The sequence below is a fragment of the Typopeltis vanoorti genome, chromosome 11, assembly GCF_054136105.1.
Source record: "Typopeltis vanoorti isolate ZY-2024b chromosome 11, IOZ_Tvanoo_1.0, whole genome shotgun sequence".
Lineage (NCBI taxonomy): Eukaryota > Metazoa > Arthropoda > Arachnida > Uropygi > Thelyphonidae > Typopeltis > Typopeltis vanoorti.
The window spans coordinates 120,553,601-120,577,351 of record NC_143559.1 but is presented as its reverse complement, the minus strand read 5'-3'; the positions used below and the strand labels follow the sequence as shown (position 1 = coordinate 120,577,351).

General features: G+C 35.4%; 1 protein-coding gene across 1 annotated transcript in view; it reads left to right on the top strand.

Annotated features, from left to right (window-relative positions):
• The window catches only part of Set8 (SET domain containing 8), a 100,494-nt gene extending 80,686 nt beyond the window's left edge, over positions 1–19,808 (top strand). The window contains exons 6-7 of the mRNA XM_090400052.1: positions 5,190–5,380; positions 18,412–19,808. Of these exons, the coding sequence (XP_090256178.1) occupies positions 5,190–5,380; positions 18,412–18,622 (402 nt within the window). The 3' untranslated portion in view covers positions 18,623–19,808. The remainder of the gene's footprint in view (positions 1–5,189; positions 5,381–18,411) is intronic.
• Positions 19,809–23,751: the final 3,943 nt, after the last annotated feature.

The following is a 23,751-nucleotide window of genomic DNA, read 5'->3' as shown; positions in this document are numbered from 1 at the left end:
CTGTGTGTGTCTGCCTTATACCATCCTCATCAACATTGCTACTTGTTAGTCTATTTGCTGTTATGGTTGCCATTTGCAACCACAACAGAACCATTACTTACTGCCATCTTGTGCTGTCAGCGCTCTAAGTAAGTTCCTATATAATTACATAGCCCTTACATCCTAATACTTAAACCATATTAACTTATGAAGTCCATGTAATTGGATGTAGTGAATACTAAAAGGAAGGAAATAACAGCAATGAACATAACATGATCATTGCTGAATTACTATTAGGATTCTTGCAGTTTTTTTTTTTTAAATACCCAGAAATAGTAAGTAATTGGAACTCTCTCTTTAATATTGAAATTACGTGAACTTGGTGTAGGTGTAATTGATGCATTGGATCTTCTTGAGATTAAATGCATTTAATGTCATGATTGTTTTAATAATGTCCAGTTCCTGCTATAGATCAGAGGGAGTGGAATGGATGACATGAGCTCTGTTTGGTAGGATTTTGACAATACCTTTTTTTTTTTTTTTTTTTTTTTATCTCACACACATGCTATATTCTGAAGTGGAAGAATTTCTATAGTAAGTCTTCCAGGTAAGATTTATGTAAACATACTTGAAAAAAGGGTAAGAAAAACTGGGAGAAGAACAAGCTGGATTTAGTCCAAATAGAGGTTGTCGGGATTAGATTTTCACTTTACAACAAATAGTTGGGAAAACATGGGAATATAACTATTTTGATACTAAAATCATAATTTATCTTAAGATGTGATTTATAATTGATACTGGCATCTTGGTACTATTACCCTCTTCATTTTTCTATTCTCACAACTAAATGCATTTGTATGTGTCTGTACTTAAGCTTTGTAGATCTGGAAAAGGCATATGACAAGGTGCCATGAAATAAGGTTTATAGATAAAGGGAGTAGTGTTTTTTTTATTTCTTTTTATTGTTTTTTTTTATTTGGCAAATTACTAAGTAATAATTTGCCAAACTGGTGAAGAGATAATAGCTCTTCGTGGCTGTGTCCTCTATCCAAAGTGTATTACCTTGAAAATGAGATTGTCTTGAAAATGCTGTCTATCATATTTTGGACAAATAAGAATTTAATTTAAACGTAGTTCAATACCTTACCACTTCAAATTCTAATTTGAAGCTATTCTTTCGAAAAGAGACTGAAAGAACGCCAATATTGCATTTCCTATTGAATCTTTTGTAAGTCTTCCCTAGTTCAGTTTGAAGTAGATGCTGATCATGGAATCCTGTGGTCAAATGCATATCTTCTATGTATGCTTAATCCATAGAAGTCATTCTGGATACGAGCTTTTTATTCAAATAAATCTGCAAGGCCTTTATGCCTGAACCTAACCATAACATGATCAATTGTACTTCCTTTCCAAAAGTTTGGGAAATTCTCATGTTTTTTTAATACCAGAAATAATAAGGAATTGGAACTCTCTCTTTAACATTGAAATTACATAAACAATACATGATGTAATGCCAATGCCATTTCTAGCATGTAGAAATGGCATTGGCATTTCTACATGCTAGAAATTCATCAATTTGAAATTCATTGCTGAATGTTCTACCTTTTAAGTTTGCCTTACATCGTTGAGGAGAGTCTGTTATTTTCAGATTGAAATGTCTGTATTTTAGGATAGTTATTATCATTAAATATGTTCTTGTGCTTTAGTGTATTGCGTTATTCATTCCTTGTATCACAGTACAAGGACACAGTGTAAACAATTTAAAAATAGTTGCCATATACAATAACATCATCAAATTCCTGCCACGTACCCTCAAGGGGTGTACAGGATATGATAGTACTACATGAAAAATTTACATCATTACTAACTTCTTATGTAGAACTTTTTTCCAGATTATCAGATCTTATATTTCTGTCGTCTAAGGCACTTTGTACCGTATCAATCTACCTATATCTTGGGCTTCCTCTGGGTCGTTTTCCAGCCAACCTGGCAGCGAACACTGGTTTTGCTAATCTTTCCTGGCCCATTCTGTTTAAATGCCATACCACCTGAGATTAGCTCTGCTAACGCATTCCTGGATGCTGACGTCAAGTTCTTTCCTAATATCCTAGTTTTTAATATGATATTGCCATTCATACCATCTGTTCACACCGCCAATCTTCCTCAGGATTCTCATATCTGCAGTCTCTAGTGTTTGGTCAAGTGTTTTTACCTCTGATCCAGCTCTCAAATCCATAAGATAAAACTGGTTTGAACACTGTCTCGTATACAGCTAATTTAGTGTTCTGACTAATTTCTCTCTTATTCCATATGAATTTATTCAATTGACTTCTGAATGTACCAGCTTTGTTGATTTTGTTGTCTATTTCCATATTCAATTTACCATCTTCACTAAAAAATCGTGCCAAAGTAGGTGAAATGTTTTACTTGTTCCACAGGTTCTCCATTCACAACACAGTTGACATTTTCAATGATTCTGCTTATTTTCATTGTCTTTGTCTTTTTATTGCTGACCATCATATCATATCTATTACAACAGTTATTCAATTTAGTCAGGGAATCTTGCAGACTTGTAGCAGATTTATTGATAAGTATAACATCATCTGCATAAAGCAAAGAGCCGATATTAACATCTCCAATTTTGATATCAGGTTTAATACCACTTTTCTTCATAATGTGATCCATATAGATAATGAATAACAGAGGGGATAATGTACATCCTTGTCTCATACCAGATTTAACATTAAAACACCTTCCTGTACTTCCTTTAATTCTAACTGCTGACTTACAACTCAAATAAAGACTAAGTATTGCTTGATATAATGCCCCATTGACACCATATAACTGTAGCATATTGAATAGCTTCTCTGTTGGCACCTTGTCATATGCCTTTTCCAAATCGACAAAACTTAAATACAGAACTCTGTTATATTCCCATGCTTTCTCAACTATTTGTCGTAAAGTGAAGATCTGATCCTGACAGCCTCTATTTGGCCTGAATCCAGCTTGATCTTCACCCAGAGCTTGTATTCCACAGTTTTTTTCAACTGTTTCTCAAGCATACTTGCATATATCTTACCAGGAACACTTAGCAGGGAAATACCTCTGTAATTCTCACATTCAGTTTTATTTCCCTTTTTATATATGGGTACTATGAGAGCTCTACTCCAATCAATGGGAATTCGACCCTCTGTCCAGGCCTTCAGAACTATGCAGTGCAGCCACTGCAAGACTTTCATATCCCCCCCCCCCCCATACTTCAGCATTTCTGGTCGAATATCATCTACTCCTGCTGCCTTTCCACATTTCAGGCCTTTGATGGGTTTTCTACTTCAAGTATGGATATGTATTCCTGACTGTATGCCTGTTGAGCAATTTTTACTACTGTACTATCACTGCTTGTTTCGTTTAGCAATTTCTCGAAGTAATTACTCCATACTTCAAGGATATCTTTTTCTCCAGTTTTCATGTCACCTTTATCATCTCTAACTCCTTTTACAGCACTTTCCTCCATTTCTAAGCTTCCTCAACAACCTCCAGAATATTTTGCCACCTTCTTGATATTTTTATTTTCTATGTTCTTGTCAAAGTCCTCCCATGACTTTTGTTTAGCTAGTTTTACACAGTGTTTTGCTTTCTTACATTTGTCTCTGTATTCTGTAAGAGTAAAAGCTGACTTATTTGCCAGGAACTTTTGATATGCTTTCTTCTTTTCCTTCACTGCCTCTTTAACTTCCTTTGTCCACCATGGAGTTCTGATTTTTCTATCCTTGCAGACAACCTCACCACATGCCTCTCTGGCTGAATCAATCAAGGTTTTCTTCAAGGCTTGCCACTGAATCTCCAAGATTTGGTTCCTGTTCTCAAGCTCTTTCATGTTTTCTTCAATAATTTTTGTGTATTTTAGTCTACAGTTCACATCTGAGAGCTGCTCAACTTTTAATCACTTTAAAACTTTCTTACATGTTATTCTTTTCAATATGAAATTCAATTTCATTCTGCTCAAGACTAAATAGTGATCACTTCCAATTTCAAATCCTCTGTACACTCTGGTGTCCTGCACCAGGGAGAAAACATCACTATCAACAATAACATAGTCAATGAGACTTTTCTTATTCCTAGCCTCTTCTCTCCATGTGAATTTGTGCACATTTTTATGTTGGAACATGGTGTTAGTAATAACCAGTCCATGTCCTGAGCAGAAATCCAACAGATATTTCCCATTATTATTAGCTTTGCCCTTTTCTCTAAATTTTCAGAAAATATTTTTGTATGTGTGACAATCATTTCCTACTCTGCTATTTAGTTCCCCAACAAGGACCAACTTTTCCTTTTTCATTGCGTCAGTTGCTTTTTCTAAAGCATCAAAAAATTCCTCCACTTCTACCTTAGTAGAACCTTCTGTGGGACCATAGGCACAAATAAGTCTCATTGCCCAGTTCCCCATTCTCATATTTGTCCACATCACTCTACTTGAGACTGACTGCCATTCAAGAAGATTAGCCTTGTATTTTGTGTTGAATACTATGGCTACTCCTTCTTTTCCTTGATTGTCATTGCCTGAATATAACATTTTGTATTTATTGCTCAGAAAGATCTCACCAGTTTTGTTCTTTTTTGTTTCAGTCACCCCTATTATGTCGATCTGGTACTTATCTAATTCCTCAGCTAGCTCCATTTCTTTGCCATTCAGGCTTCTTATGTTGATAGTACCAATCTTTAACTCTGGTGATGTTGAGTTGGGGATTGTTTTCAGATTTGTTCCAGTAGCTGACTTTTCGCTGTTCGCCCTAGTACCCTGGTGAAAGCAACACGGGGTCTTGTTTAACCGGGCAACTGCCCATCCGGCATGAAATTTTGTCATGTTGTAACATCATTTTGTATTTTGGTTTAAGCCAATAAGAATACAATTTGGTCGGCTAAATCCGAAATTGCCAGCCCATCCTCATTCTTTCAGTATCTAGGTAGTACTCAACAGGGTGCACCATGAGAAGGTGAGGATTGGACATTAAATCAGAAGCCCTGGTCGGTTTTCTGTTTTCTTTAAAGACTAAGTGGAAGTCTCCTCTCAGTTATACAGTTTTGACCCTTAAGCACCCCATATCAGTAGAAAAATGGTGACATTAAAACACTGTTGTATTTAGTATTAGTAACAATTTTTTTAATAGAGTTTACATTTCATAATGAAAGAAAATTTTTCTTTCTTATAGGTAACAGAGTTCCCTGGAAAAGGTAGAGGTGTGATAACCAAAAAATTGATCATGAAGGGAGATTTTGTTTTGGAGTATTATGGTGATTTAATTGCCATAGATGAAGCAAAGGGAAGAGAATCCAAATATGCCAAAGATAAAAATATTGGCTGTTATATGTATTATTTCTCATATAAAAATAAACAGTACTGGTAAGTGCATATATATATATATATATATATATATATATTGTAATACTAAAGTGATATAATGTTCTGTGCTAAATGAATATGGTTTGGACTAACCAAACATTGTTTCATTAGTTCATGTTCCAATATTTTATAATGGAACATGAACTAATGAAACTCCATTGCATCTCACTTAACTGATACATTGATAAATGTCAAAAAACAGTAATGCTCCATTAGGCTTTTCTATGTGTTATTTCGGTTCATAGAAAATTTACTCTGCAACAATTCTATTCCTTTCCTATTCTATTTCTATAATATTTCTATTCCATCCTCTATTCTTCTCTTTTGACGTCAATATCTCTCTCTCTAGGAGTCTTCCTTCTCTTATTGCTTTTCTATGTTGTTTCCATCTCTCTCTCTCTATAAAGATCAATGTAGTCTAAAATGGATATCATCTCAAGTTCCTTTAAGATATCTCTATTTCTTTTGAAATCTAGTCTATTACATTGAGCTGTTTTGCGCACGAATCTCATTTCAGAGATTATCACTTTTTCTATCTACTTCAGTTATGGTCCAGGGTTCTGAACCATAGGTTAGGATAGGTCTTGCTATTGAGTTATGGATTCTCATTCTTGTTTTCTTGCTTATTAAATTTGGACTGAATATCTGATTAATAGTTTTTGTTATTCCTATATAATTGGTTATTTTATCTTGCATGTTTTTCTCTGTTTCATGATAAGTGGTAGCATAGATATTTGAATGTATTAACTTGCTTTGTAATATCATCGTTGATGCAATTTTTGCTTCTAATTGGGTCTTTTCCTTTAAATGCCATGACTTTGGTTTTGGAAGTGAAAATTTTCATATTTCTCGAGCTCACACTGGTAAATACGGGCATGGCAGACCTGAGCTAGACCTGAACTTACTTTCTACAATATGCACTTGATATATTATAACTGTAGCCCGGTCTTCTACTCTTCTTTCCTCTACTCTCTCTCTCCCTCCTCCTCACCCAGTGCTATTAGAGCATGATAATTAATACTTAAGGAATTGACAGCATACGCTAGAAATATAAATTAAAACAACTTTCTGATATTTCGGTAACGCCATGTTGTCATCTTAATGGGAACTTAAGATAAAGACACATGCACGCAAGTACTACATAACACCAAATGAGAAGCGAAGTGAGGAAGCTGCGGTTTTCCTAAAATCCTGCCAGGCTATATTAGGTGTTCTTGACCTTTCGGCTGAAGTTCTTCTGATGTATGTTTCCCAAATTTGGGGCAGTCTCATGCATCCAAATTTGTTGAGGTTTGGCATGTTCCTAAGGGCTGAAGCTGATTCCATGAATAGTCTTTCATATTTGAACTTGCTGCGAGTATTACTATGGCTTTCTTCCTCCTCCTTCTGTGGTGAGTATCCAGAGCATGGTCTGCAAGCCCAGAGTGGCTGTACTGGTAAAATCGGATGTAGTCCTTGTGTTCTGAGATTCTGATATTTGCTGTCCTGCCTGTTTGGCCAAAGTAGGACAATTTACAGCTGCAAGGGACCTGGTATACACCAGGTAGGTCTAGGGGAAGTGGTTGGTCTTTAGTGGAGCAGATAAGGGATGCCAATTTTCTATATGGTCTGTAACAAGTGGTCAGGTCATGTTTTTTTAGGATTTTGTTGATTTTTTCCAAGGTGCCTTGGATGTAGGGAATGGGGATGGATTTAGAGTAATCTTTTTTGTGAAGGAGGGGGAGGTGGGTTGTGGATATCTGGTTTTAGTATTTTTGGGATTTTTTTAGGGGGGGGGGGAGATAGTCATTGGCTGAGAAAGTGTTAAGGATGTGATTTAGCTTAGGGCTTGGTCATTTGAACAGATTAGTTTAGCCCTGTTGAATAGTGTCTTAATAACTCAATATTGTTGTGAAGGGGGGGGAGGGGGATTGTTGGTGAATGTATCTGCCTGTATGGGTGGGTTTTCTAAAAACTGAGAAAACCAAGGTACCATCAGGTTGGTGGGTGATTAGAGTGTCTAGGAAGGGGAGGCTATTGTTTTCCTCTTTTTCCAGGTGAACTTGATTCTAGGGTGTTGGTTGTTTAAGTGTGTTAAGAAGGAGAGGAGTGTATCCAGGCCACGTGGCCAAATTGCAAACACATCATCAATGTAGCGAAGCCATATGGTAGGTTTTTGTGGGGCAGAGTTTAAGGCTTTCTCTGCAAAAGTCTCCAAAGAATTTGACCAAGGGTGGGGAAAGTGGTGAACCCATGGCTGTCGCCTCTATCTGTTTGTAGAATTTTTCCTGCCAAACAAAATAACCTGAGTTCATTGTGAACTGAAATAGGGCTGAGATCGGGAGGAAATGGTTCGGATACACTCCTCTCCTTCCTAACACACTTAAACAACCAACACCCTAGAATCAAGTTCACCCTGGAAAAAGAGGAAAACAATAGCCTCCCCTTCCTAGACATGCTAGTCACCCGCCAACCTGATGGTACCTTGGTTTTCTCAGTTTTTAGAAAACCCACCCATACAGGCAGATATATTCACCAACAATTCCCCCCCCCTCTCCCACAACAATATGGAGTTATTAAGACACTATTCAACAGAGCTAAACTAATCTGTTCAAATGACCAACCACTGAACTAAATCACATCTTAACACTTTCTCAGCCAATGGCAACCCCCCCCCCCCCACCAAAAAAAAAAAATCCAAAAAATACTAAAACCAGATATCCACAACCCCCCCCCCTTCACAAAAAAGATTACTCTAAATCCATCGCCATTCCCTACATCTGAGGCACCTTGAAAAAAATCAACAAAATCCTAAAAAAACACGACTTGACCACTTGTTACAGACCATATAGAAAATTGGCATCCCTTATCCGCTCCACTAAAGACCAACCACTTCCCCTAGACCTACCTGGTGTATACCAGGTCTCTTGCAGCTGTAAATTGTCCTCCTTTGGCCAAACAGGCAGGACAGCAAATATCAGAATCTCAGAACACAAGGACTACATCCGATTTTACCATTACAGCCACTCTGGGCTTGCAGACCATGCTCTGGATACTTGCCACAGAAGAAGGTGGAAGAAAGCCACAGTAATACACTACATCAAGTTCAAATATGAAAGACTATTCATGGAATCAGCCTCAGCCCTTAGGAACATGCCAAACTTCAACAAATTTGGATGCATGAGACTGCCCCAAATTTGGGAAACATACATCAGAAGAACTTCAGCCCAAAGGCCAAGAACACCTAATATAGCCCGGCAGGGGACACCATCAGGATTTTAGGAAAACGGTAGCTTCCTCGCTTCGCTTCTCATTTGGTGTTATGTAGTACTTGCGTGCACGTGTCTTTATCTTAAGTTCCCATGAAGATGGCAACATGACGTTGCCGAAATATCGGAAGGTATATATTAAAGTTTTTAATTTATATTTCTAGTGTACGCTGTGAATTCCTTAAGTATTAATTATCATGTTTAACCAGCATATAAGCCTTTCTACAAGAATTGCTATTAGAGCAATTTGAGGATGATGGGGTGACTCTTTCCTCTCAAACTATATTTTCCACTACCTACTAAAAAAGGCAAGCCTAGTTGCTTCAAGGTGTTAGCCCCACCACTAGGAACACCTTGTGCTTTGGCTGGTAACCAATCCACAAATATTCTAATTACTTTCAAGTATCAAAGGAAGAATTCAAGGACTGCTGAAACTGGAAATGTCCCTAGACCAGCTAAAGGTAAATTTCCTACTGGAAATAGTTTCACATATTTTATAATATTTTTATTCTGTATAAAGTGAAATTAACTTTTTTTTTAAGATTTGGATTTTCATTAACTTATAAAATAATTGTTTGGCAAAAATAATTATCTTAAATCAAGTTCTCCAAGAACAAATAAAAAGTATTGCTGACTAATGTAATTTCACTGTCTCTTTCTTTAATATGATTACTCAGAGTTACACATATAGTCTTACTATCCCTGTAAAAATTTGACCAAAAGTGAAGTGAGTTCCAAAATACTTATTTCCCTATACTTAAAGCATCTGATTCATCTTCAGAATTAGTTCAGTTAAAAAAAAAATTTTTTTTAATCTTGTTGAGCATCTTAAGTATGTAGAAAAATAGTAAAAGGTTACAAAAATAAATAAGCATTCTTAAATATTAATATCCCATCTACAGGGTCTGTAGTATCTAAGTAAAAAAAAATTAATATTTTAGGGAATTCACTGATCAGTAAAATGCAAAATATTAATTTTACTTTACAGAATAAAAATATTATAAAAAAAGTAAAATAAAATCTAATTAAATAATACAGAAATATAGAAAGGAACTATATTGTTTTGAAATATATCTTGTTTTGCATTTGTTTTTTGTTTGTGTATCATTACAATATTATTTCAGTTTCCTCTGCAATGAATTGTCCGCAAAGAATTGTGTAGACATGGTTATTTCTATTTACTAATAGTTAATATAGAAATTTTTCAGATTTTAAATATTTTTATCACTATTTGAGTTGAGATGTTTCAGATATTTTATTTATTATAAGTATTTTGTATTTGTGAATTGTTTATTATCATATGTTGTTAAAGTGTACAATTCCATGGCATCCATGCATAACAGGGCAGTGGTGGGCAAGACATCTTTATTTAACTTGAAAGATTGTGTGTGTGTGTGTGAATTTGGTATATCTAGATTGGTATATCTAGAACTACAGAGCTGGTGATTGACTCATGTTGCTGTTTAATGGGGAAAACATATCTAGAGATAATAAGCTAATATTTAGCTAATTCTTAAGCCAATATTTTGAGTTTGATAATTGGATTAAAAATAAAGCAGGATCAAACACTAGAGAAAGGGAAACTCAGAATAATGGACATCACTAGCAGAATAATAATAAAAATGAAGATATTAGAAAGGAACTTGGCATTGTTAGCATTCAGGAATGTCTGAGCATAGTTAATCTATGATAGTACACTCACTTAAACAGAATGATGAGTATGATTGCAGGGGGAAAAAAGCCAACTGAAGACGAATTGATGCAGTTAGAAGTATCTTACAAGACTAAAATATAAGATCTAACAATGGTGGTTCTGATAACATGAATTTAAAGAGGGAAATTGTTTATTTATGTGTGTGGTTCACCTGTTGGTATTTAGGATTGGTGCTCTAGTTTTCCCTTCAAAAAATGAAAATATGAATGTAGTATATAACACTCTTTAAAAATAATTTAGGAGTTAATGCTGCAGTTATCCCTAGTGAAAGGCTGAAATAATTCTAATAATCATTATGTAGTACTCTCATGGTGTCCTATAAATCCTTTGAAGAAGCAAATCTTGAATTGAATGGTAACTCTCAATATAGCAGACTTTTTTATAACATACTTGTTCACTATATCAAGCTACTAAAAATAGTCCCAACTAGACTCAGAGTCCAGTGCTAAAGTTAATTTGCTATAATAAACTATCCATTACAACAAATCATTCCTAGTCCCTGCAAGTTTGCTATAGTTGACAGTCATCTGTATTTTCTATTCTAATATTGAATTTGCCATCTTTGCTAATAATTGTGCCTAAATAGTTCAAATATATGTTCTATAGGTTTGCTACTGAGAATGCAATTGATTTTTTTTTTTTTGTTTTCCTGTCTATTTTTTCATTTTTAGTCTATTGCTGATTTTCATACCAAATTTTATCCCAGCTGTTTGGCTAAAGATTGTCGAAGAAATGTAACAGATTTAAGAGGATACTATCATCTCATAAAGTAAAGAACTATGCTTATCTCCTATTTGACCATTAGGTTTATCCTTTCTTACAGCTGATTTAATATCACACCATCTTCCTATACAATTTTCAATTCTGACTTGATTTGTATCTGTATATAAACTGTGTATCTCTGTAATCAGGTTCTGTTTACAGATTTAGTATTTTGAATGGTTTCCTCCCTTGGTCTGTTTAAATCATTGAAGCTTGTGTGTGTGTGTGTGTATTATATACGGGTTCGAGTTTATATTGCGAGTAATCATGTAATTTAGTGCTTGTGTGAAATTAGCGATATTTATCTGTTTTATTGTTTTTTCATCAGAAAATTAGAGTATTATAGTGTATTAGTGTATATTTTCATGTCTTTAGAGTATTAGTATATTTATAACATTTTTATTGTGATATTGTTAGTATGTCACCAACACAGCGAAAAGTGGTAACAAAGACCATGTTATCCAGCAATTTGAATTTGCAGGATATTATTCAATGCGGTGTATGCGAAATGTATGCATCGAGAAAATTAAAGAATATGTGGAAGGAAATTGAAACTGGAGAGAGAGAATATATATTAAGTGTTTTAAAAGTGAGTGTCTGTTAGGTGATGAGAACTCAACAGATACCGACGATAAGATGGAAAATTATGTTAATAATGTCAAACATGCTGCTGCTGTGGAAATAGAGGAGAATGAAATGGATATCAATAAAGAAATAGCATGCTTAAATGTTATCCTTCATAGAACAAAGTGCGAAATTGAAAAACTGCAGAAGTGGCAAGAGTTAAGCAGGGTTGAAAAAAGAAAGAAGCAGGTGATCCGAAAGAATAATAAAGACCAACCAAACAAACAAGAAAAACAAGTTAAGGAGAAAGTTATGTATGGAGACTCAATAATCAGGAGAGTACTTAACGAAAGTATGAAAAAATCGTGTTTCCATGGTTTCACAATATTAGCCACTCCATCCAGGTGCAAAAAGGTAAGTTGAAGGAAATGATTGTCTTGGTTGGTAACAATGATTTGAGAGGCAAGAAGTAATCTATGAGAGAGGATGTAAAGGAGTTGTTAGAAGAGGCAAAACTGAAGAACGAGAAGGTGAAGATTGCAAGTCTCCTACCATGCTGCAATAGAGGTGAACTGAGGAGGGCATCGATAGTCAATTGTGCAAAAGGAATGATGTAGAATTTGTGGATCTGTGGTCTCTGTTTGATGGACAGAAGGATTTGTACAATGTGGATGAACTGCATCTGAATGGCGTTGTGTCTGGAGAGAGAGAGAGAGAGCTTTGTCCGCAGAGCATGATAATATCCGAATTCAGGGAAACTTAAACAATTAGGGTGGAAGCAAGTGAGTTTGTGTGAAGGCACCCATGAAGTGAATGAGTGTGAGAATGTCTAAGTGAGGAATCTAGTCTCTTAAGCAAAAATATTGAATAGCATAGTCAATTCAGAAAGTAAAGGTTGCAGGGGGGGGGGAATAAAAGGATGTTGACGTTTCTATATACTAATGACAGAAGTATCATGAACAAGAGGGAGAAGTTTTTGGCATTGATTAGTGTGCAACCTTGCCAAAAGTTATAAGCATTAGTGAGACTTGGCTAAGCTAACAGTAGATAATGTAGTTACAGGGATTAAATGTAAAGGGTTTGGTATTTTCAGGGAAGATAGCGAACATAGGATAGGAGGAGTACTGCTGATGATAGCAGATGAATTGCAACCAAAAAGAATAGGAGGCAGGCAGGAGGATGGCTGTCCATTTGAAGCAATCTGGTTTGAGATTAAGACCAGTAAGACAGAATATACAGTTGGTTGTTGCTATAGGCCAGGGAGTTCCACAGATGATCTTGAATACATGCATCGATAAATTAGTACAATGAGTACAGGTTGAATGATTATTATAGGGGACTTCAACTATGGAGATATAGACTAGAAGGAAGAATGATCACATAACAGGAAGGAAATGGAATTTATGAACCTGCTGAGAGATAATTACTTAAGGCAGCATGTGATGGAGGGGACTAGGGGTGAGAGAGTATTGGATCTGGTCATAGGATCAGAAGAGCTATCCTTAACCAAGTTGATAACAATTGCCTCCATTGGTGAAAGTGACCATGCCGGTCTTAACTTGGAAAATTGTAAAACATGAGGAATATTCTATCAAGAAGGGATATTTGATAAATCTGTACCATGGCACAAAACACTGATGGGTAAGGATGTTAGTAGTGCATGAGATATAGATAAGGGTCATCTAGAGGAAGCAGTATTAAATTGTATACCTAGGGTAAGGAGGGTTAATCGGGCAGAAGTTAGATGGATGAGTAATATCATTAAGCATGAACTGCAGAAGAAGAAAATGCTGTGGAGGGTATATATAAAGAGAAAGGTGACCAGCAAACTCATACAAGGCTCAGGCAAGAAAGGTGACCAGCATGGCAAGTAAGGCAAAATCAGATTATGAGAAGAATTTAGCTGAGCAGGTCAAAGAAAATCCCAAAGAGTTCTTTCATTATGTGGGAGGTAAGAGGAGGAATGATTATGGAAGATTAACTTTAATAAGTGATGATGGTCATGAGGAGACAGAAGCGGATAAAATAGTTGAGTTACTTAGCGACTACTTTGCAAGCATATATCTTCCTAGTGAGTTACTGCTTTAACCTATGTGACAGACAGGTTTGAGGGACCTGAGATGGATGAATTGGAGGTTCTTAAGGATATTGCAGAATCTCAATGTAAATACAGCTGTGGGATTAGATAGGATATCAGCTACAGTTTTGCAAGAATGTGCAATGGAACTAGCAATGCCTTTGACTAGGCTTTTTAATTTAAGTCTCAGCTCTGGTAGAGTTCCAAGGGAGTGGAAAGAGGGCAAAGTAATTCTTTTGCATAAGGGAGGTTCTAAGACTGCAGTAGCAAATTATAGACCAATCAGTATCTTGGTTGTGGTGGTAAAAAGTACTAGAAAAATTGGTCAAAAAGAGAATTCAAGAATGGGTAGATAAAAATATGATGCTAAATGAGGGTTAACGTGGCTTTGTGAATGGTTGGTCATGCCTTAGTAATTTACTAACTTTTTATAATAGAGTAACAGCTGAGTTGAATAAAAGAAATGACTACACAATTATTTTGCAAAGGCATTTGACAGAATACCACATGGAACACTGTTACACAAGTTGGAACAAATGGGAATGGATATGACACAGGTTAAGTGGATAAATGGTGGCTGCTGGAGAGATATCAATAATTGGTATATGGAGGAGCAGAATCTAGGCAGAAGCAGATGACTAGTGGTGTACCACCAGGTTCAGCGCTGGGACCATTGCTGTTTAACTTGTACATAAATGATATAGGAAATAACCTGAAAGGAATTTTCAGTTGTTTGCTGATGATGCAAAATTAAGTACATTAATAATAATTAATCAAGGCAATGTTGGAGAGCTTGCAGGATGATTTAAATCCTCTGTCAGTATGGGCAAAAGTTAATCAGTGTCAGCTTAATGTTGAGAAATGTAAAGTTATGCACTTTGGGATAAGTAGATTACAAGCTGTGTATCACATTGATGGCACTGTACTCCAGGAAATAAATGAAGCTAGAAATTTAGTGGCAGTGGTAGACAGAGTTAAAGTTTAGAGGGAATATTGCTAAGGTTACTAAGGTAGCCATTAAGATTACTTGGCTATTGAAGAACACGTTAACAAGTCAAGATAAGGAAGTTTGAAGTTTTTTCCCCACTTGGTTAGACTATAATAAATTTAGTTTAATCCTTTATCCAAGTAAGCAAACAAAGTTTGTGCCTGAAGTATCTTCAGGACTGAGGCAACTTGTGGTAAAGGTGGATCAAGAACTCATCACTACTTGTCTTAGTATCTCCCATAATGCAAAGCACATCTCCTTGCAGACACGTATAATGCTATGCATTAGGGGAAGGGCCACTACCCAGACCGGTTTCGATATTTATTGAAGTCTCGTCAGTGGGAGCCAGACCCAGAGGTGGTGAAACTAAGGTGGAAGTAATGGAGAAGTCATATTTACCTATACGAGTTGCCAAAAAGTGTCTCATCTTATTATTAAATTACTCTGGATTTAGAGAAAGATGTTGGAAGATTTTTCCCACTTGGTTAGATTATAATAAATTTAGTTTAATCCTCATCCAAGTGTAAGCAAACAAAGTTTGTGCCTGAAGTATCTTTAGGAGGCAACTCGTGGTAAAAGTGGACCAAGCTCACCTTTTGGCAGCTCACATAAGCAAATTTGACTTCTCCATTATTTCCACCTTAGTATCTGGGTCTGGCTCCCACTGACAAGATCCCAATAAAGGTCGAAACCGGTCTGGGTTGTGGCCCTTCCCCTAATGCATAGCATTATACATGTCCAAAAGGAGATGTGCTTTGCATTATGGGAGATACTAAGACAAGTAGTGATGAGTGCTTGGTCCACCTTTACTACGAGTTGCCTCAGTCCTGAGGCAACTCGTACTTCAGGTGCAAACTTTGTTTGTTTACACTTGGATAAAGGATTAAACTAAATTTATTATAGAGATAAGGAAGTTGTTATTCCTCTTTATAAGGTCTTGCTACACCCACATCTGGATTACTGTGCTGAAGTCTGGTCCCCTGGGTTTCTTGGGGATGTGGAAGCAGTGGAGAAGATTCAGAGGCGAGTGATCAAGATGGTGAGTGGCCTGTGGAATGTGCCCTATGAGGATAGATTGAAGGTGTGTGGATTGCAGAAGTTGGTTGATTGGAGAAAAAGAGGGATATGATAAAAACATTTAAGTTGCTTAAAGGGTTTTATGGGATATATGCAAGGAAAATGTTACAGCACTTGGCTAGAGGGACTAGAACAAGGGGGTCATCTCTGGAAGTTGAATAAAGGTGTGGTCATTAGGAGTATGAGGACTAGATTTTTGCCTTGGAGAGTGGTGAATGAGTGGAATGGGAGTGAGTGAGAGAAGAGAACTGACAGAGTTTAAAAGAGGCATTGTGATAGGATGCCATGTTGCGGACCTATCAGTTTATCATATTGTTGACGAATTGGGTCATTACAGCTGAAAAATCATTGATACCATACTGAGATGGAAGTGCAGGGAATAAACTGCAAGTGTCACCCACAGCAGACAACCCGCCACACTCACCAAACCTGATTGTATGATGCTACAAGGGATTATATATACAAACCACCATTCATCAGTTAACATGTTGAATGCAGAGTTGTGTTCATTAACTAGAACATGAATCTGCACAAAAACATTCAGAACCATGGATCACAACATGGGTTTCCATGGTAAGTCCACAATGTGTAAGCTCCACATTACTGGAACCAACATGCAGCATCGTCTTCAATTGTGCAAAGAGCATATACATTTGGAAGTAGAAGCTTTGAAAGTTGTGTTATGGAGCAATGAATTGTGCTACACCCTCTACTGAATTGATTGATGAACGCGGCAGATGCCCTGTGAACATCTTACTAGAGTGCATAATCCCAACTATGAAATTTGGAGATGGTAGTGTGATGGTATGGTCCTGGTTTGGCCTTGGACTTCTATTTGTGGTCTGAACATTGAACTCCAAGATGTATTATCTTATCTGAACATTTTGGACAATGCATTTTTTTGTGGTGTTTCTATGGAACTAACCATTATCTCTTTCAGCAAGACAATACACTGTGTCATAAGGCTGCTGTTGTAACTGTGTGGTTTGTGGACATGAATGTCATGTCACACTTACTGGCCTCCACAAAGTATACTGATCTTAACCCTATTTGAACATATGTGGGATGAACTGGACTGCTGTGTGGTGGACAACAGTCCACCCCCAAAGCAGTCCAGGATCTCATTACATGTCTATAGGAAGAATGGTCCAAAAATCCCATTTATTGTTATCGTACATTTATGGAAAATATATCCCATAGGATTGCTGCATTCATCACAGCGAAAGGAGGTCCTACATCTTATTAAGATTAGGTGCCATGGCTGATTGTTCCTCACACTATGGTGTCCATTAACTTCTTTCCAAGACAATCCTATGGGATATATTTTCCATAAATGTACGATAACAATAAATGGGATTTTTGGACCATTCTTCCTATAGACATGTAATGAGATCCTGGACTGCTTTGTGGATGGACTGTTGTCCACCACACAGCAGTCCAGTTCATCCCACAACACTGTATGTATACAGTTTTTTTATTCTTTTCCAACAATGTATGGTTATTGTGGGAAACAGGCAGCCATGTGGCAATCCTATAGGTTGCATTCACAGTTATTAATTTGCTTTAAAGTTACTTTTTTTACTGTACCTTGTTTTCATCAGATATATATATATATATATATATATATATATATATATATATATATACAGGGTGTTCGGGTTAAATTTGACAGTTTCGTAAGGAAAAAGAAAGTCTTCTTTGTATCTATTAAATTTAATGAATTGACAAAAAAACATTACAGGCAGAGTTAATTACAATACTATCAACAAGATTTACTCAAAATAACCACCATTAGCATCGATCACAGCTTCAATTCTGCTTCGGAACCTCGAACAAGCTGATGCTACAGTCTCCCTGGGAAGGGCCGCAAAAACTGTTTTAATTTTATCCATTAACTGGGCTTTTGTATTACTGGAAGTGCGATTGGTGTCTTTTTCAACTGCGCCCCATACAAAATAATCCATGGGGTTAAGGTCTGGGGAGTTTGGAGGCCAAACATTTGGACTGGTGAAGTCGTAGAAATTTTCAGACAACCATTTTTGACTTTTCCCAGAGGTGTGGCAAGGGGCCGAATCCTGCTGCCATACATACGGCCTACCATTGGCTACCCTTGTTATCCAGGGCTTGACTACAGTTAGCAACTCCACGAACAAAGCCCGAATTCCAATGCCAGGGTTCTTCAACACCTGTTCCTGCAGATTTGCGAGGAATTCTGCTGTACGAACGCAATCAGATCGTCTGCTAGGGATCTTTCTTCTTGCTACATCCTCGTAGTCACCATTGCAAGTCTCTAGTTCATGCCTGATTGTTTTTACTGTATTCAGGGAGCATTGGGCAGCAGTCGTAATATCCTTATTTTGATGGCAGGCACGAATCATCATGATACAAGTTATTCTCTTCCATGATTCAGGTGGGTTCCAGCTATCCATCCTTTCTGACATCTTGTATATGAATGAAGAAGGGTCCAAACTTTTAAATGAAGAGAAGTGTGTGTTAATACATGTAACTTACGGAAAAATATAATTAATTATAAATATGTCAAATTTATCCCGAACACCCTGTATATATATATATGTTTTTGTGTTATATTTTCTTTTTCAGTGTTGATGCCACAAAAGAAACTGGTAGGCTGGGACGTTTAGTAAATCATAGTAAGCATGGTAATCTCACAACAAAACCATTTCCTGTAGAAGATAAACCACATCTTATACTAGTAGCCAAAAGGGATATAGCAAAAGGAGAAGAACTTCTGTACGATTATGGAGACCGCAGTAAAACATCACTAGAATCCCATCCATGGCTAGCATTGTAATCTTAAGTGTATTAAGACTTTTGCAATGCTGACCATTATGCAATGTTTCATGCATGTTCTTTAGTTCAAGGTTACATAAGATTTGTAAAGTGGTACCCTTCATTAGGCATTTTCAAGCTCATAACATCATAACTGCCTTTGATAAGTAATTGAGCTGCTGAACATCCATCGCTAGGCAGTGGTTCATTAATCTCTGCATCTGTAAATGCCAGGTGTATTGCAGCATTACACTGATAATTTTTGTACATATTTATCATACCTCATTCATAGAACAAATATTTATCTCATTATGAGTTCTCCCACCATTCCCATTTGAATTGGGAACCTTCAGAGAATTAATGCAGATTTTAATAAAAGCAATACTATTAACTTTGCAATATGTAATAATTAATCCACAAATTTGTTTTCGAAAGATATTTAATCCAAGTTTGCTTCTTTTTTTTTTAATAAACCATATTAGATTAAAGGTATGTATAAATATGCAGACAGTTTCTGTCTTTTGAAAAATCAGTTCTGTATATAGATCTCATCTTCCATTATAGATAAAAACTTTCTGAACTAATAGCCATGTTTTAGTACAAATGTTATGCAAACCAGGACCAAAGTAGAATTTGCCGTTCATCAACATTCACTTGTATTTATTTTTTTACTTGTACATTAAACATGTTTATATGCTATAATAGTCTCAAATATCACCTGCAATAACAGTTTCACTATGTTAGATAATATATTAATCAACTATTTATCATGATGTAAATAATATGAGTGAGCATCCATCTTGTAAAAAACTTCCTCATTATTTTTGAATCACTTGAACAGTTGGTAACTCAGTCATATTGTGTACATCATAATACTATCCTGCATTTGACAACAAAAGCAATTTTTGATTTATCAGGTAAGTTACATAGGGACTATTTTTGCAGTCACGTTATGAAATATTACACTTCAACCTCAGAAATAAAAGAAAAATTTCTTTGCAGTGTTCAAGAGAAATTAAAAGCATAATAATTATCATGACACTCAAATTCCAGTACGGCATCTATTTTTTTTAAAGATTTATGAGTATAAAATGCTTGAATTTTAATAATGTATAGTAGGTAAAAAATTTAGTAATATTTTCATGACATGTTGTAATATGTAGAGAAAAGGCTAATAAGTAGATTAAAGTTTGACTGGTTTCCTGTGAGACCTTTTTTTTATCATTATTTTAAAAATTATTTTGTGTTGGCAAATGTTGCAGTGGTCTTTGCCATTGCATTTCAAGTGCCTATAAAGTAGACCAGAAAGATATATAAATTTTACTACACAAACAGTAATGCCTGTGTGCTGCTCAAAAAGCTTCAGCTCATATAATTTTAAAAGATTAAAATGGATATTCATAATGCATCATATATAACAGCTTATACTATTTTATATAAAAAAAAGTTTTTCATGCCATGTTCTTCCTTAAATCTCAGTATCTGTTAAAATGCATTTTACTTGAATGTTTTCTAACACAATTTTTTTCATGATAAAGCCCTCCTCTAGAGACCAAACATAATACTTTTCAATCTGCTTCTGGCTGACGATAAGCAGAACAGTGGTGATGGTGGCAGCCTCATACTGAAAACTCATCTGTCAGTAATTAAACCATTTTTATACAGCTGTCAATCAAATAAAGTTTTGTTCATATTGTCCCTCCCCCACTTTTTTTTTAAATCTACTTCTGTTTTTTTTTTTTTTCTTTCTGTTATTTTAACAAAGTTGAAGGATAATTTTATATCAGTTCTGATGCCACAAATTCATTCATTGAATTCAGTTTGTCATAACTTGAACTTTTTATTATACTCAGATAATATCCAGAACAAGTATGATACGGATTCTTGATGATAGCTTGGCTGTGCTTTCCTTTCCCAATAAAGAAAGGAATTAAAATAAAATTTAAAAAAAATTGAATTAAGTAATTTAATGATTCCCCCCCCCCCCCCCTGCAGATTTCTCTGGTATGTTTCCTGCATTATAATTTATCTCCTGCCTTATTTTTTAAAGCAGTGGTATTCAAACTACTTTTTTGTTCCTTCCACAAACATATACTTAGATGTTACTCTTAACCTAATTAAACTTACATAATTAGATGACATATGTTTATATAATTAAGACATTAGAAAACTCCACAGAATTGATTTGCTATAGAATGAACTAGTATCACATTAAAGTAATGACAGGATAAGAATGTCCAATGATTCTAGTTTGAAACAGTCCTGATTTTCTGTGAATCATTAAAAAAATAACTGAGTGGCATTTTACCTTATTTTGAATAAAGTGATTAAAAGAAATAATTGAAGAAAGATTTTTTTCAATATTAAAAGTGCGTCAAATTTTTCTTCACAAAAGTATAAACTGCTGAAAATTAGTTCATTGTCTTGTGATTTTTTGTATACATTATATGTATACAATAATATATTTTCAGAATATGCATGTATATTTTTTTTACTTGTTTTAACTAAATAATACTCCTAATCTTCAAAATAAAGATTTATTGTTACAAAGACCATATATTTACAACATACTTAAGCTCTTACAAATTGCCTACCGGTTTCGCTAGTAACTGACCAGCTTTCTCAAGGCTTGCATAGTAAAAAAGAGGTAAATGCAAAAAAAGGTTTCAAAATACAAAGAACCGTTAGTACCTGTTAGGTAGCTAGGGTGACACGTTCGCGTGACATAACTACTCAGCATCATGAACACGCGTTACATCCAAACGCGTAATATGATTGTTTGCGTACTGTAGCTCTGTTGAACTGAGGGAGTTGATTAGATTTTTCTGGGTATCGTTCAGAATGGCCCCTTGATTTCCGTTTAGGTTACTTCCCGTACGTAGTAGAACTGCCGCTTCTTTAAATACTCGATGTCTGTAATCCTCGTCTACGTAGGGCATGGAGCTGTTATTCCAGTCTATAGTGTGGTTCGAAGTTGAAAAGTGATGTGCCAATCCTGAGGTGATCGTTCTCTTGTGATTAACATCGCCTATATGTTCTTTCTGTCTTATTTCCAGGCTTCTCGAAGTCTGTCCGATGTAGGAAAGACCGCACGTGCATGGAATATTATACACACCTGGATATTTATGAAATGGCACACTGTCTTTAGGGGATCTTAGGACCTGTCTTATGCAATTTGTTGGTTTAAATACAACCCTGATGTTATGTGTCTTTAACAATCTTGCAATTTTTGTTGAAGTTGAACCTATAAAGGGGATGACTGCTGTTGAGATATGCTGGGCGACTGTTCTTTCTTGTTGGTTATCTATGTATAGAAATTTGTTGATGATGTGTCTAGGATAATTTGTAAGAGCTTAAGTACGTTGTAAATATATGGTCTTTGTAACAATAAATCTTTATTTTGTAATACTTTATGACCAATACATGTACAACTCCTAATCTTCCTTATTGTCAGATGGAGTTGAACAGTTTCCCTACTTTTTTTTAAAAATATCTTCATCTTCTAATATTTGAATATTACTGGATTAAAGTATCTTCATTTCTGTGTGTTTTGCAGTTCATTAATATAATTTATTGCTTATAACAGATCAGTGAATCCAAGCCAGTTAGCTAAAGTGAACTGTATTAGTATATCTTATATAACTTTTTTTTTTCAACAAGTAATTTCAGTGTAGCCAGTTATATTCTTGTTTAAAGAAATATGCAACAGGTAATCCAAGGTATAATTTCAAGACCACATTTTATATTTATTATGTGAACAAATACTACTATCATAAATTTCACTGAGCTATGAATGAACTTTTCTCCTATATATCACTGTGTCTTTGTATGGATGATGATTCTTGATGGTGGTATCAGGAAAGGCAATAGTTGTAAGAATGACTACGGACATAGCCAGTTTCTTCTGCTTTTCATTTTTTCAACTAGACTCAATTTGGGTTTAGGTTAGAATAGCTTAGAATTTTATTTTACACTTTAAATACAACAACAGTGCTGTTCTGTGGACTTAGAAACCTGTGGTTCACATAGGTCTTGCTTATAATATTGAGTACAAAAACTAATATTGCTTGTTTACATATTCATATTTGAAATAAGTGTCAAGTAGCTGCAAAACAGTAGAAGAATGGGAAAATGGAAACAATACTAAAAAACCAGTTTTAGAAGGCCAAGGAAATAGTAGAAAAGATAGATTGCAGTAAATATTGTTGCATCAGATCTAACATGAAAGAGTAGTAAACTAGTTATACATCCATGGTTCAGTTTAAAATTCTGTAGTCTATATTCTGTATATAGTAGTTTATTTTTTTAATGTAAATCCCACCTGCAAAAAGTTGTGTTATACATTTAAAACTCACTTATCTCAGGGATTATTTAGTAATTCACTTTCCCTGCCCTAGAAACCGAACTTGGTACTTTTTTCAAGCAACTTCAGGCTTCCAGTAAGCAAGATGATCAGGCAATGAAAATTATTATTATTATGTGACACCTCCAGGGAGTCCATAGACTCATCAAGGGAGAGTGTGCCAATAGCATTGAACGATTGACCCTTCCAACTACTAACCGTGCTCAAACTTGCATAACTTTTTGCTGAGCCATTAGTAGCAGAGGCTCTACCAATCGACCAACCTTTGCTGGTCTGCCTTACTTACGCAAAACATTCATGCTACTTGGGAATTTCAATCCACATCCTGTGAACAACGACACAATTCACTTTGCTAAATTAGGCTAGCAAATATGAAATCCCATCTCTCGTTTTTACAAAATTTCTTACAAATTTTTATGCCATTATATTACCAAAAATGTTTGTACTTGTTAATCTCAAGTGGTTTTCTTATAACAATAATAATTTATTATTGAATGTGAATAACTTAAAAATATTGTAATTATTGATAGAATATATATATATATTTGGTTTTGGAAATGACATTATTTTTAATTCATAGTTATTCAGATAGCTTCGTCATTCATACTGTTTCTTTAAGATTTGTATACAGTAATAATATAATAGTAATCTGCAGTGCTGTAACTAACTTTTCATGGGCTATGTGCAAAATTTTATTTTTGGCTTCCCTTTTTTTTTGTAAAAAGAGAAAAAAAAAACTTATGATAGAACTAGATCATTTAATGTTTAGCCTTTTTTTTGTAAAAAAA